General features: G+C 38.8%; 1 protein-coding gene and 1 long non-coding RNA gene across 22 annotated transcripts in view; one reads left to right on the top strand and one right to left on the bottom strand.

Moving 5' to 3' along the window:
• Positions 1-15193, bottom strand: part of Fhit (fragile histidine triad diadenosine triphosphatase) — a 1402288-nt gene that overhangs the window by 164777 nt on the left and 1222318 nt on the right. For 17 of the 18 annotated variants that reach the window (XM_013144142.3, XM_013144139.3, XM_063257172.1 and 14 more), the window contains one exon: positions 2861-2929. The exons of the other annotated variant lie outside the window; for it this stretch is intronic. In XM_013144142.3, coding sequence (XP_012999596.1) covers positions 2861-2929 — 69 coding nt within the window. The remainder of the gene's footprint in view (positions 1-2860; positions 2930-15193) is intronic. 18 annotated transcript variants of the gene reach the window in all.
• Positions 2778-15193, top strand: part of LOC134477863 (uncharacterized) — a 147640-nt gene continuing 135224 nt past the window's right edge. For 3 of the 4 annotated variants that reach the window (XR_010050106.1, XR_010050105.1, XR_010050108.1), the window contains exons 1-2: positions 2778-2938; positions 3049-3136. This is a non-coding gene — a long non-coding RNA (uncharacterized LOC134477863). The remainder of the gene's footprint in view (positions 2939-3048; positions 3137-15193) is intronic. The other variant, XR_010050107.1, reaches the window with a different exon arrangement.

The raw sequence follows: 15193 nt of genomic DNA, 5'->3' as shown, positions 1-15193 counted from the left end.
AAATACCAACCCTTTCCTAATCTTTGATTCTAGAACCTCTCATCACAAAAGTTCTTATGTGAATTTTGTCCAGCTTATCATTATCCTTCGTAAAATGGTGCCCAGAGAAAATGCAACATTTCTACCAGACACAACCTAGAGCCCCTTTAACCACCTTTCCCATGTAGGAATACCATTGCATTGACTGAGCTCAGTCTCCTGCCACTCAGTTTCCCACCCCTCATCCTCAAGGCAGTCTGTTTGCTGTAAGTCCTGAGGAGACGCATAGTCCACAGGCAGTGATTTCTTCAGTGAAAAGAGTGCCATCCCTCATCAATCCACCATTTCTAATTATGATCTCTCAGTCTAATGCATATTACATATCAATAAAATTGAAGCCATGCCTCATGCTTCCCATGCTTGTTTCTAGGTATAAACTCATTATGTGTTTAAACTGGAGGAGTTTTATACAGAGAGGAAGATGAAACTAAGAAGGAGTGATTAAAAACAGAGAGAAAACTGGAAGCATGGCCCTTGGAAAGAGTCTCGGATGGCAGTATACAACGACCTAACCTTAATTCAGGTAATCCACTTACCCCCATTACTACAACTGTAAAAGCAAAATTAATAATAATAGTAAGTTAACTAACCAGCTCTTAAAATGTTTAGTTTGTGTCAAACCTTAAAATAATGCTACTGGTCAAATACGTCATGAAATGTATATGATGATTTTTTAGAGTAATATAAACTCTTATTTCCATTTTAAAGATAAGACAACTAAAATGCAAATGTTAAGTGATTTCCTCAACATCATATCATTAGTAGGCAGCACTGGGATTTGGGTCAGATTCCGCTCATTTCCAGTGTTCAGTATCTTTAGTGTTTTACACCACAATTTCCCTTAGGAGACAGATACTCTCTATAGGGCAGATGACTTATTCATTGATTGTAAAACAAACACCCCTCATGCTAATTACTTTTCCTGCAACACTCCTGCAGAGTTCCATTGTCAGAACACGTGTCATTCTTATCTGAGGGGCTGGAGATGGCATCAGTGCACACATTCAATGGCAAGAAGATGAGAAAGAAAGGCTACACACTGACTACCACGCTGGATACCATGTCTTGAACCCAGCTGAAATGTGTCTGTGTTGCTTCTGTCACTAGCATATTTGCAACATAAATAGGATTTCAAGGTGACTGCTCAGCCTAAGGAAACAGTGTTTTCAAGCACTCTAATACCACTTTAGCAGTCTTCGCTTGTATATAAATCATGTGCTAATTTATTCATTAAAATATTCATGGCAATATTTTGTTAAACTTAGTTTATGTTAATAGGATGTCTACTTCCTTTTTAATGTATCTCTTTATAATTACTCCACAATGCTGACTTTCCTGTAACATGGACTAAGCCCTTAACAAACCCCAAACTGCATTCCACAGGCAGTGAAAATTGGATCAACGTGTAACACTGTAGAATGGCTTTGGAAATCCACAGTTTGGCAGAGTGCCTATTCCTATACCCAGTCATACACCAAGGCCTGCTGGGGATTTTCTTATACAATAACTGGTGCATCCATTGCCTTCAAAGTCACCTAGAATAAAATCCCTAAGGATGGATCCTCCTAGGAATTGAGATTGTCACAAAACAGCACTTATGTACCAGTGATGAGACAATTTTCATTTGGCACAGGTCTGCTGGGCTTTTGGCAAACACAGGAAGAAAGAGACAATAAGATATATCCTACTCCAAGTGATAACCCCGCATCTTCAACAGTTCAGTGAGTCCCAGAAAAGTAATCACACTTTTAAATGTTGATCTCTATTTTCACGGTCTGCACAGCCAATTTACTGCCCAGCTATTGCAAGAAAACCCCATAAACACACAAAAATCACAGACTCTACATGTCCCCCTGCAAGCAGCTGAAAGGAATCTTATGGATTTACCTAGCAGAGTCGTAGATAAACAACCAAAATAAACAAGACTTGAAAAAGGAGTATATGACCACTATGGCACCTCTTTCCCATCTGACATCCATGATAGAAATTGCTAATCAATAGAGCACCTTTCTTTATATCTAGAAACACCCTCAAGGTCCTTTTCAACCAATCACTCTAGGAGCTTCTACTGTTTGATCAGCAATAAGATGTGGAAACCACACTTTTCCTTAATTGACTAGAATAAGCAGGCTATCTAAAATAACTTTATATTTTCAGCCAATCTAATTCCTCAGAGGCTGCGTGTTCCACACAAGGCAAATGAACACCTACAGATGGTCACGCAGACATGACACGAAGAGCAGATAAGGTGACTCTTGCTAATACATGTGTGTACTGATTTCACATTTATGACTTGGGTGGGAAGATCCATGAATCAGTTCATGGCTAAACGCTTTATCACACACAGGTTACACACACATCATTCAAACCAGCTAGTTCCTACCCATCATAATTCAGTTTCCATTTTGAATAAACGCTATTTGGAGATACAAGTTAAGTTTCAAAATGTGCTAAAAACTAAATTTATTATTTGCTTAAAAGAATCCTATATGAATCTGCTTGATTTCCATTGCTGGCTTACAGAGTTTCTTCTATGGAGATTCCAGGCCAGTATCTCCACACAAATATTTAGTGGCAAATGACAAGGCAGAAATTATAAGGACTCTGCATGCTGCTGATTTTCATTTGAAAAAGAAATTATTAGAACTTATTTGTCTCAGATTCCCATGATGGCCACTTGGCCTCTAATGCCACTTTCTGAGTTACATTGGGTAAATCCCATTTAAGATCACATCCAGTGTGACATCTGGTTCCCTTGGTTGATTTCACCACACTGACAGCCCCTGTGATCAAACAACAAGAGCACAGCAGGCAAACTCACCTCATCATAGATGCTGTCGTTTTTGTGAAAGTCTCCAGCCTTTCGGGGAAGAATGTGGACATGAACGTGCTGAAAATGGTAAGACAGAAAAAAAATATGATTATCTTTCCACATATTTTTAGACTTGACAGTGACGTCCTCATGAAGCCCAATTACTCAGCACTGGTTACTGCTGTACTATTTTTCAGAGGAAGATGATGTTCACTTTCAGGAATTATATATGAAATCTGCTGAGAAGAGAAGCACAAAACAAGAGGCAACAACTTGGCAGCACACGTGAGTTTGAGTGAAATGCCAGTCTTTTAGAAGCCTTGTGGTATTATTCATAGTTGTCAGTCTTGGTTGTATTTAGCCAGTGCTCTAAAATGACAATGTGTCTTAGAGATGACCACTGTGACTCTGAAACTAACAGGAAATAAGAATTGGCTAACAGAGCACTGCATAAATAAAGGCTGAATGAACGAAAACAGGAAATAGTTTGGGTCAAATTACAGAACTGGAACTTTAAATAATAATTGCATAATAGTACTGCAAACATTTCTCATTTATTAAGCTTTTATTTTGTGTGATCAACTATGTATTTGTACTTGGTATTATCTCATGTAATGCTTCTAAAAATCCTACACTAACACGATCTCCATGTTTCATATATGAAAACCAATGTTCAGAGAGGTCACAGTAGAGCCAGCAGAGAGGTAGGTCATCTGACTTTCAAACCCTCTTTCTTCCTCAGCATGGGCACTGATTGTGTGAGCACAATCTTTTAAATGGTCTATTTCTCTACTCTACTAAAGCACTCAGGTGATATGCATAGCAATGCTATTATACAGAGATCATGAATCAAGGCTCATACATCTCTAATTCAATATATTATTCAAGGCTGAACTGCCATTTGAAAGTCTTACTTTCCCAGTAGTGCCTATTGTACCTTGGCTGAAGTTAAACCTATTCCTGCTCTTGAACCATGTTCCTGTGTTTATTACAAACCACAGCAAGGACTATGAAAATGAAAAGCCTAAGTGCGGAGAGACAGGCAAAGAATCAAACCTTGTCCTTGATCATGCCTACCCCTTCTTGATTACTGTGATTAAGTTGCAAAACTCCAAAGGACCTTAGGAGAATGCAAGATTAACTCTCCCTGTGGCTCTGTATACAAGGAAGCAAAAATGACACGTTATTAAAGCAGAGGCAGGGAGCAAGGCAGTCCAGGGTGAATGAAGCAGAGAAAGGTTCTGCATTAGCCCCTGAGTACATAGTCACTGAAGAGTGATGTGTTTTCACCAGAATCTTCTCCAGGCAACGGTGAAGCTGATTACGGGTCCCTCAGCAACTGGAGCATCCATATACGCAAGGGACAAAGACTATCTGAGCATAGAGAGGGGGGAAAATCAGCCAAACAAGGGAAGATAAGCCAGGCAGTTCTCAGGAAGCAAATTTCTAGGAGAAAGCCAGGTAGTGTGGGGCCAGGCTAAAATTGATTAAAGCCCATGAATTGAACAACTTAAAAGAAACAGCAGAAAACAAACAGAAAGAATGGGGACCACGAATTCCTAATAGCTAATTTTGCATACTTTCCTAAAGGATAAAATGGAGGCTTGGGATTACTGATGCCATCAATTTGAGATTTCCCACTAATTCTTTTTTTTTTTTTTTTTTTTTTTTTTTGTCTTTTTCATTTTTAACGAGCTAAATCCCCAGCCCCAGATTTCCCACTAATTCTTTAGGTGTGAGCCATCTTCTCTCACCCTCTAAGATTAAAACTAACACCACTAAATATAAAGAACTCTCCAGGACAAGGTCCTGTTTAGCATAAGATCACCTCCACCCTCTTGAGTCATTCCAAGATTATATTTCCCTGCTGAGTCTCAGGCCTCTAAGTCTTCTGAGAATTTTGAACATTTCCCTAGCTGCACATATCACTGTATACACCCCAAAATAACAGCTGTCTTAGGAGAGTCACTGTCTTGGTCCATCTGGGACATGGACTTCCTAGTCACGCATCACGTACTACTAAGTTTGTCCTTGTTTGTTATTTTATCCTCTTGCTGTACCTTTAACACAGACAATTGGGGCTCTTGGCTGGGTCCTCCATAGGAAAGCGTCCAGAACAAGGATCTAGCCGACCCTCGGAAGAGCTTTCTCTCAGTTTTTACTTCTCAAACCTGCTGCTACTCTTCTCTTCCTCCTTTCCTCTTTCCTTCCTCCAAGTATTCCTTTTTCTCTTCTGTTTTTCTCCCCCTGATCCATTTATCCATCCAAACTATATTACTTCCCTTGCATTTTCTAGCACTCAGATCTTTCAGACCAGTGCTCTGCTGGTAAGGCACTGGCAAAACACATTCTGTTCTCCAGAAATTACAGTATCACAGTGCAGCTGGACCTAACATGTAACCAGCTGGGTCACTGCATCATAATAGGCCTATTTGTCAGTATTTTTGGCTATGATGGTGATTGCAGTGTTTTTTATTTTACCTCATAGAGGGGGTAAGAGGATCAAATCTTCTAAGAATGTGTTTAGCATAGTGTTCAACACACAAGACTCTATGTACAGCTGCAATAGAATTATTCCACTTTGAAAATTTAATACTTGAATCTAATACAGAACATTTTTGAATGTGGAATTGTTAAAGATATCTTTTACCAAAACTTGCTTCTCTGGTTCTGACTAGCGGTTTTCAAACTTGAACTTGTTAAAATATTAGATTTCCAGGTCCCAAAAATCTGTATTTCTAACAAGTTTTCATGATGATGATACTGCTGGCTAAGGCCCAAACTTCAGAATCACTGGCTAAGCATCATCTGTTTCCCAACTGCACTCTTGCCAAGAGCACTAACGTGGGCACCAAGGTCACCCTGTTTTGCCTGCCTTGCTACATTATGAGTAGACTCACTTGGGAGCGTTTCTTGGTCTTCCCATATCCTGACAGTTCTGCTAGGCTGACCAGCCTACTGGCATGTGGCTGGCTGTGAGCTTGCAGTAGGACAACCTTCGGGGCGTGGGCCTGTCCTCTGGCTCCTTTCCTTTATATTGCTTATCTGAATCCAATGTTTAGAGCTATCTCTGTAAGCTCCATTGCTGCCCATTCTGGAAATGCCACTCCTAATCACCAGTAACCACTTGAAACTCACCATGACACCACAGAGAGTAAACAGCTCACTGTAGAGGTGATTCTCCCCAAGGGCATGAATCTGTACTCAATTTGATATTTTGACATAAACTCTTAAGTGACAGGCTGATCCCACAATCCTGATAACATACTCAGCTTCTCAGAATAGTGAGATCATGACAAAGTCAGCTCAAAGCCTCACTGTTGTGAAGAAATAATATCACCATTCCCTCCCCACAGAATGGAAACATTCAAAATTAAAACATTTTGGCATTGACGGGACAATTTAACATAATCTGCTCATGTTAAGCAGCGATGATCACAATTTAACTTTTCAAAAAGTTAACAAAATATCCATTTACTAAAGCACCCTATAATATTACTAGGGTTTGTAATTGAGCAGCTTGAGTTGGAAGAGAATATTAAAAGTATTGTGATACATTCCATACCAAATGCTTGCATAATACAATGTTAAGTTTGCATAATACAGTGTTCCGGAAATGTATCTGGTTATGGAGCACCCAGGTTTTTATTTGTGTATCACTTATGTATATTCTTCTAACACATGCATTCATTAATTCAAAACCATTTATTGCTAAGTGCTATTCTAACAACAAGGATACTATGATAATGCAAGACAAAGCTCTTGAGCCAGTAGAGTTCAGATTACGATGAGATGCAAAACATTAAGTAAGTATATGAACAAATAGTCACAAATGAAAATATAGCATGGCAGACCAGGCATTGGAACATTTTTTTAAGCTCAAGGTAAGAAGTAGGATCCAGCTAATGAACATGGTGAGGAAGGAGGCAAAACTAACCAATGGTCATTTGTTGCTTTTCAACCAAAGTTGGAATTCTAAGTTCCAATCAGCTAGAAAATAAAGAATTTCATCAAGGGGGAATCATCCCCAGTACTCTGTGACAAAATGACAAAACTGCAAGGTACATGAAAAGTTATTCAACATCATTACAGTAGTGAAAAGCAAATCAAAACCACATTGAGAGTCTCCTCCCCGTAAACTGGGATGTCTATAACCCAAAAGATGTTCAATAACAAGTGTTGGTGAGAATGCAGAAAACTGAACCTTTAGTCACTACTGGTGAAAAAGAAAAATGTTGCAGCTGTTTTGGAAGACAGTTGTCCAGTCTCTCAACTAGGCAAATTTACAGAGAAAGGAAGAGTGGTGGTTCCCAGAGTGGAATGAAGGGTGACTGCCAAAGGGCAGAGTTTCTTTTAGGGATAATGAAATCTTCTAGAATTTTTTAGTGTCAGCAGCTGCTAAACTTTGTGAACACTCTAAAAACAGCAAATTGTACTCTTTAATGTGGTTACTTTTAGAATATATGAATTATACATCAAGAAAGTGGCCATTAAAAATAGAAAAATAAACTGCAGTGAATGAGAGGTGACTAAAGAGCATGAACACACGCACCACTGCTTGGGGTCCATTTCTTTCATGCTGCTTCTGCTTCTCCCTCCCCCTCTTGAACAGGTCTATTACTCCCGTGCTTACCAGAGGCTGGTCTTTACAATCTGGTCAAATATTGATATACTGTATCTATGTGATAAAGGATAAAGTTATGTCACAGAAACAGCAGAGAAGCCTGCAGGGCTACTCCATAGCTGGTGACATATGCCCTCAGTCAGGTGCCCCTGTATGAACCTCTCTCTAAGTGCAGAAGGCAATTCTGTCTCTCAAAGAGCAGTATTTTGAGAGGCACACTAAAGATCCCCCTCAAAAATGTGTACGTCCTAATTCTTGACCTATGAATATGGTAGGTCACATGTCCAAATGTCATCACAAGGGTTCTTAAAAGTGGAAAAGGTTGAACATCATCAAAATTTTAAACATTGTAGTTAAAGACATAAGAAAGAATATGCAAAGCCAAGCCACAGCCTGCAAATCATATACCTGGTAAAGGACTTGTATTCAGAATACAAAAAGAACTGTTAAAACTCAAGAATAAAAAGAAAATACAATTAAAGTGGCCATAGGATATGAATATACAGTTCTCCAAAAGGACCCAAACATGAACAGTTAGCACATGAAAAGATGCTCGGTTTCCTTACTTCAAAACCACATTTTGAGATGTCATTTCATACTTTCAAGGGTAACAATAATAAGAAAGACAATGAAAAATATTAACAAGGAAGTGAAGAAATTGGAATTCTTGTACAAGTTGATGGGAGTTTAAAAGGTACAACTACTTTGGAAAACAACTTGGCATTTCTTCAAAAGGTTAATCTCAGAGCTGCCATTTGCACCATGAGCTAAATTTGAAATAAATTATTATAATCGTAAATATAGCAAATGCAAATGACTTTCTAAGATTTTTATTACAGAGGTCACATACTTTTTCATCTTCCTAATCCTTCTACAAAGTTAATACTATCCTACTAGTTTATAGGTGATGAAAATGAGACAAATTTTTCCCAAAGCAGATCTCATCGCATTCCAAAAGCTTTTAGTTTGCTCTTTCCATGAGTCAGCAGAAGCTGTGTTGGTCTAGCAAGAAGCCAATCACTCTTCCTGTGAGCCGTGCAAATAGTGCAGGGCCCAGGAAGAAAAACAAGCCAGTCCACCCTTCCCATGAGTTGGCAGAAGCCATGCTGTGCTTGGAGGAGTACAACTATTTGTCCTTTCTGTAAGCTGCAAAATCCATGTGGGGCCCAGGAAGACAGGCAAGACAATTTACCCTTCTGAGAGCCAACCAGCATGCAGGGTGAGAATTAAGACCATCCCTCCTTTTCACCCCGTAAGAACCAGATGATTCAGAGGACAGATTGAGTTGATAGCAACTGAGGTACAGAAACAACTAAATGCTTGCACTGCTTGATTGACTTTGCAGATCGAAGGTCAGTAGTCTGAGCATCTATTAGGAGAATAACAGTATGCATTATAGCAAATGTGAGGGTTTTCTTCTGCCATGTTTTTGAAATCCAATATTATTTTCACTGTTTTGTTTTGTTCCAATTTATTGTTTTGTTTTATTTAATGTTCTGTTTTTATTGGCTTTATTCTGTTTTGTTTCATTTAATTTTACTATGCTGATGGTACAGACAACTACTTTGATGATACCAAGATATACTATGGTAGTCGTTGGTTTTCTATTATCCTGTTTTGAAATTCTGTACTTTCACTGTTTTGTTTTGAAAAGCTTTACTCTGTTTCATTTTGCTTTTATTCTCTTTAAAATAAAAAAAATAATAAAAAAGCTTTCACACAGCAAAAGAAATTACTAAAAGAGTTAAATGCAACCTATAGAGTGGGAAGAGAGTTTTAACAGGTAGTGTGCAGAGAAAGGACTAACATCTGGGATGTATATAGAACTCAAAACAATCATTTCCCCCAAATTTAAAGGTCCAATCCCAAAAATGAACATTGAAAATGAACAGACACATCTGAGATGAAAAAGCACAAACAGCAAATAAACATATGAAAAAATGCTGAACATCTCTGGCCATTAGGGAAATCCAATTGATATAACACTGAGATTCTATCACATGTCAGCAAGAATGGCTATCATCAACAAATCAACCAATAACAAATGCTGGTGGGGCTGTGGAATAAAAGGAACCATTCTCCATTGCTGGTGGCAGTGTAAACTGGCATAATGACTGTGGAGGTCAGTATGGAGATGGTTTAAAAGGCTGAATCTAGATGTTCCATTTGATCCAGATATCCCTTTTCTTGGTATTTTCTCTAAAGAATTAGAAGGATACCACTGAAATATATGCACACTCATGTTTTTAGCAGCACAATTTGTAATAACTAAATCTTGAAAATAGCCTACATGCCCATCATTGGATGAATGGAAAAAAAATGTGGTTTTTATATACAATGGAATGTTACTCTGCCATAAAGAAGGATAAACTTGAAACATTCTTAAATAGACATATCAAGAGATCATAAATTTAAGTGAAATAAATCAGACACACATATTTAAATACTGTATTATTTTTCCTGTGTGAGAAACTGAAAGCATAAATAAGGACCAAAATGAATGATAGATATTGGGAAATAGGAAGAAAATGTTCAAATGAGAAGGTGAAAAGAGGGAAGAAGTAGAGAAAAGGAAAATGAAAAAAAAAAACAGAATAGCAGGGAAAAAATGCAAACAAAGCTTCTGTAAGGAAAGAGGGGAAGGGCCAAGCGTGGTGGCTCACACCTGTAACCCCAGCACTCAGGAGGCTGAGGCAGGAGGATCGTTGTGAGTTCAAGACCAGTCCGGGCTACAAAGTGAGCTCGAGGCCAGCCTGAACTGCATAGAGAGATCCTGTCTCAAAAAGACAAAAAACAAAGAGAGAAAGAAAGAAAGAAAGAAAGAGGAAGGAGGGTTAAAGAGAGGGGAAGGGAACAAGGGAAAAAGAATCAATATATGTACAGGTACTAATTCCCTGTGATGAATGTGATCTTCTGTATATCAAAAACATACCAATAAAATTAATTATTAAGTAATTTTCCATGGCAAAACTCAGATAAGTCTTCATGTCTAGTGCTCTTTCTATGAAAGTTTAGATAATTACCAAAAGCTCTGAACTTAAAATGGACAAATGTATTTACACAATAAGATTGTTTTCGTTGCTGATCATCAAATTAAAATATGCACAGACAAAAAATTTGGAAGTGACAGAAAAACACAGGAGAAAATTTAGAACCCCCGTTAATCTCACTAGCAAGCAATAACAATTCCATTTCTTAATGTAGAACAATGCAAATACAAATACTTTTCTCAGTCTTAACTGTCTCAGAGGCAGACACTGAGTAAGGATACAAGTGTAGCTCGTGTATTTTGAAAGTGATCCCTGGGCCTATCCGTGACTGTCAGTCAAAGAGACAGGAGGGGAAAAACAGCCAACAAATGACGGGTCGTCATGGGAGCTGCTAATGCAAGTGGCTAGAGCTCAGTCTTGCTCCAGAACTCTGCGAGATAGCGCAGGGTCACCGAAAGGGGTACTTACGTACCCTCCCTGTCCTCATTGGATAAGAGCTGCTCCTAGGGAGGTATTTATACCTTCCCACTTTCAATGCCCCTGCCCTGTGAGGGAAAAGAAGGGGTTTCCAATGTGAGGGGGAAATCAGATCAGCTAGGCTACATCACAGTCATAAGACTTTGGGGGGCAAAGGGATGGATGGTGCACAGAAATCTCACAGTCCACCTCTTACTGGGTTGAAGGTTTGCTTCAGTGTGTGGTCAGTGGTTTTCAAAATGCAAATTACCAGGCTCTAGAGATTCCAGGGCCAGCCTGAAGTGGGTGGACACAGTGCAAAGAAGAACACTGCACAAGACAGGAGAGAATGCTTCAGCTCCCCACCACTCATTCAACCAGAGCAGCCTCAGGGTTACCACTTTCCATGTTAGCATCCCATATGCAATTTCATCTGCAAAATGAATCTATTACCTTAAAAAATACACAAACATTAAGAAGTCATGAAAACGACTTAGCATTATAATTGGAAGGTGTTAGTGAGGGCATTTACCATGTTTAATTTCTTCATTTTTATGAAAAAGGAAAGTGAATTCTCAAGACCAGTAGACAAGACAAAGATCAGGCAAGGACTTCTTAACACTTCTTCTCCATCTTACCTGTCACAGAGCTCAGAAAAGTTAGAAGTCCATAGAGAAGAAGCTTGGTATGCAAAGACTTGAGGCTGATAGCCACGCTTCAAACCCTGCCTCTGCCTCTGACTGAGGGAGTTTTTTAGTTTTTCTCATCTCCCAATGCCTATAAACTAGTATCTTAATACTTAAGATTCCTGTGCAGATAGTACGACTGTATAGATAAAGTGTGTAAGTCAACTTTGGCACACTCCATCATCAGGCATATCCTAACAACTGTGTTACATGGCAGTTGTCCTGGAGGTGTTTCATGTGACTTGTTTGCGTGTTAAAGGAGAGGCAGAGATACGCAATGAGCCCAGCTGAATGTGGTCCTCTCTGGAGCATCCCTGCCCCCAAGTTCATCAGGGTGGCTGGATTCTGCCTCTTTTGACTCCGTCAGGTTGAGTCAGTCAGTGTGAAATCACTGTCCCTTGGTGGTTAACATAAATGTCACAAGAAACAATGCTCCTCACAAGGTTTTGAAGATAGCTCTGAATGGCAAGTGAAGAATAACAGTGGGCTGTCAAAAGCCAAAGGCACAAGGGGTGGCTTGCGACCTGCTGTCAGTAACTTCCTGCATTGAGAATACTAGCAATTCTCAGGCAGCTGGAATGCCTTTCCTGGACAGGAAACAGTGATTTCTGAGTCCAAATGGTCTTAGCTAAGAAACTTACAGGAACCTAAATGAATAAATAAATAAATCACCTAGAATTTGCAGAGACCCTATAAGCTTTGTGGCTTAACAATTGTATTTTGAAGTCATACATCACTGGTGGTGCTCCAATGGCAAGTTATAATAATACATCACAAGAGGGATGGTGCTCTCGTGATGTATGGGGGCCGTACATCATCTGAGTACCATTGCTTTGATGATGTATTGCTCTTGACCACAGTGAGAATTTAAAGAAGCTTTTGGCAACCAGACCATTTTAAATTTCAAATTTTCTAAAAATTAAGGTCTTTTCAACTCAAATAAAAGCAAGATGATGGGATCTGATGCTGTATAAAGTGCTGCTGAACACCAAGAGCCAGGCAATGTGTCTCTGCCTTTTGGCTTTAGGCTCCCAAGGTGGAAAGAATTTGTAGGCTCCTTTTCAGCTCCTCTTCCATGAGAACAGAAGCTCAGGGAAGCAAGCAAACTCCAGCAATGTCAATGTAACTCTGCCAATCAATTTCCCCCATCATCCATACTGCAAGCACAAGCACTCACCCCTGTACCCAAATATTAGCTTGTATGCAATGCTAGGAGAGGTAACATATAAACCTGGTAGTGGGCATTTTTGTTTTCTTTGTTTTCCTAATCTCTTCCACTGAAATACAGAACAAAAACAACAAAGTAAAAAGTAGAATCACTACCTAACCCATTTCTCTCAAACTCAAAACAGGTTATACAGGAAGAGAGCAAGCCGTTTTTGCCATTTGTCTTTGTAAAGCACAGGGAATCCCTGACTGAAAATAGAACAAAATGAAAGAAAATGCTATATGAGCCTCTCCCCCAGGAGAGGAGGCAGGAACTATTGTCGTAGTCTTGTAAACTTTCCTATTTTAGCGGTGTGTTTATAAGATGATAATATGGCTTATGAGAACTACCTGCTTTGTTTAAAACACATTCACGTTTGGGGGCAAAGCAATAACTACCAATCAAGAAAGCAGGTGCTGGAAGAACTTTTTCTTCTTTTTTTAAATCCCACTGCAGTCAACAGAATGACAAAAATACTTAATGTTCACGTAATAGAGCAAAACAGGAATAGTGAGAGAATTATATTTCAAGTGGCTGATTCCATTTTGTTTACTAAATGAATTAAAGGAAAGAATGGCAGCAGAGTTACTGCGATGTGTAGAGAAACACGCGGGCATGAAGAATTAACAGTCTCCTTTCTCATTATCTTGCTTCTGCTTCTTCACTCCTTTGGCTCTTCCACTAGAGTCTCTCAAATTACGAGAGATTTTTGACATCTACCTTGCTTCTCACTTTCGCAGGGAAATATATCCTATTCCCACCAAATATAACAGCTTACTGTCTCATAAAGAAGATTCAGCTGCTTTTCTCCTGCAATACTAAGCTGACTATGTAAGCTGAGTAACGAAGACATGGACACCAGCACGCCATCTGCCCCTCTGAGGCTGCTGAATGATGTGAACGAGCCAGGCTTTGCATCTGCAGAGATGGAAGACGTGTCATGGGTTGTTAAATCAGTTTCCCAAGTATAGTTCTCTTCTTCTCTATGAGGAGAACATAGGTGTATCACTTAATAATTTATTTCGTCTAAGGTTTTTTAAAAAAGCTTTATCTGCACACCAATAATAATATTATGCCATCTGCCCAGCCTCCATTTTAAAGCTCCTAACAGGTATAAACTGCCTGCCGCTTATGTGAGAATACTGTATGATAGGAAGTGTGCTTAGTGAATATAGATGTACATATGTTACCAAAATAGTAAGTAATAAGTGATATTTTCTTTATTTTTGATAATGAAAACTGAGATTCACTAGGATGGAGTAAACTGCACAAGATTAGTAAACAGGTAAAAGTAGGGTTCTAAGTAAGATTGCTAGAGTGCTAACTGTCTTTTTATGCTGTATTCCTTCCCAATTCAACAAATGACTCTTTCCCAATTAAATAAACCCTAATTTCTTCACAACACTTCATCTTTAGGCCTATAGTCATAAACAGGCTAGTGTTACTGCAAACAATATCTCCTTTTACTCTCTCCAAAGCCCTATTTAGTTGGTAAATTATATGGTCTCCCTACCTACTCATATACTACATTGTAGAAAGCCATACTATTGCTGATTCTAAGTATTATTATTGGCCTCTAAGAGAGGGGAAAAAATGAAGAAGAAAAGGAGGAAGGGAGGCCCTTGTGAAGTTCTCAAAGAATAGACTACTAATTTAATCCTGCCAATAATCTTGATTAAACCTCCAGAGTGTTCAGGGCATTGCTTTGGGAAGGAAAAGAAATACTTTCAACTAAAACAGTGGCCCTTAAACTCTGAAAAAAAAAAAAAAAAAAAAAAAAAAAAAAAAAAAAAAAAAAAAACGTAAGCACACTAGAAATGTCTTACATTGAATATTTTTTGGTTTATTATCTTTAAAAGAGACAAAATAATAGTTATTGCTATTATGAAGCTCTTACTATATATCAGGCATCATATACCAGAAACTGAGATAAGTAATTTATTTACATCATGTAAATCACTTAACATGAAATTCTAGGAGAGATATCCCTGTCATTATAAAGTAACAGAGGTATAGGGAAGTAAACTGCTCAATTTCAAGCCCAGCCTTGCCACTATCAGCATCACAGTACAGCTAATGTTAGCACAGCACACGTTCAACCCCCCCCCCCCACCAACAGTTTACCTGTAGAGTAATGAGCTCTCTGCCAGGGAAGCCCACAAGACAGAATGGATTTCTAACACACTCAAGATCAGTCTTGCACAGATAGTCTGTGTTAACATTTGGTTTGTGACTGGCTTTCAGTGACATGAGCTATGTATCCTTAAAACTGTTCAGCAAGAACAGAAGGAAGTTATAATCAATGCCCTTAAAGAAGCTGACAAACATAAGTGAGATCTTCACAAGCAAGATAACCTAACACACAAGGACCTCAGATGG

This window comes from Cavia porcellus, unplaced genomic scaffold (assembly GCF_034190915.1).
Source record: "Cavia porcellus strain 051 isolate PalLab524CR breed Dunkin Hartley unplaced genomic scaffold, mCavPor4.1 scaffold_10, whole genome shotgun sequence".
NCBI classification, from domain to species: Eukaryota; Metazoa; Chordata; class Mammalia; order Rodentia; family Caviidae; genus Cavia; species Cavia porcellus.
Note: the sequence above shows the minus strand (reverse complement) of the source record. Positions and strands in the feature narration are given on the sequence as shown.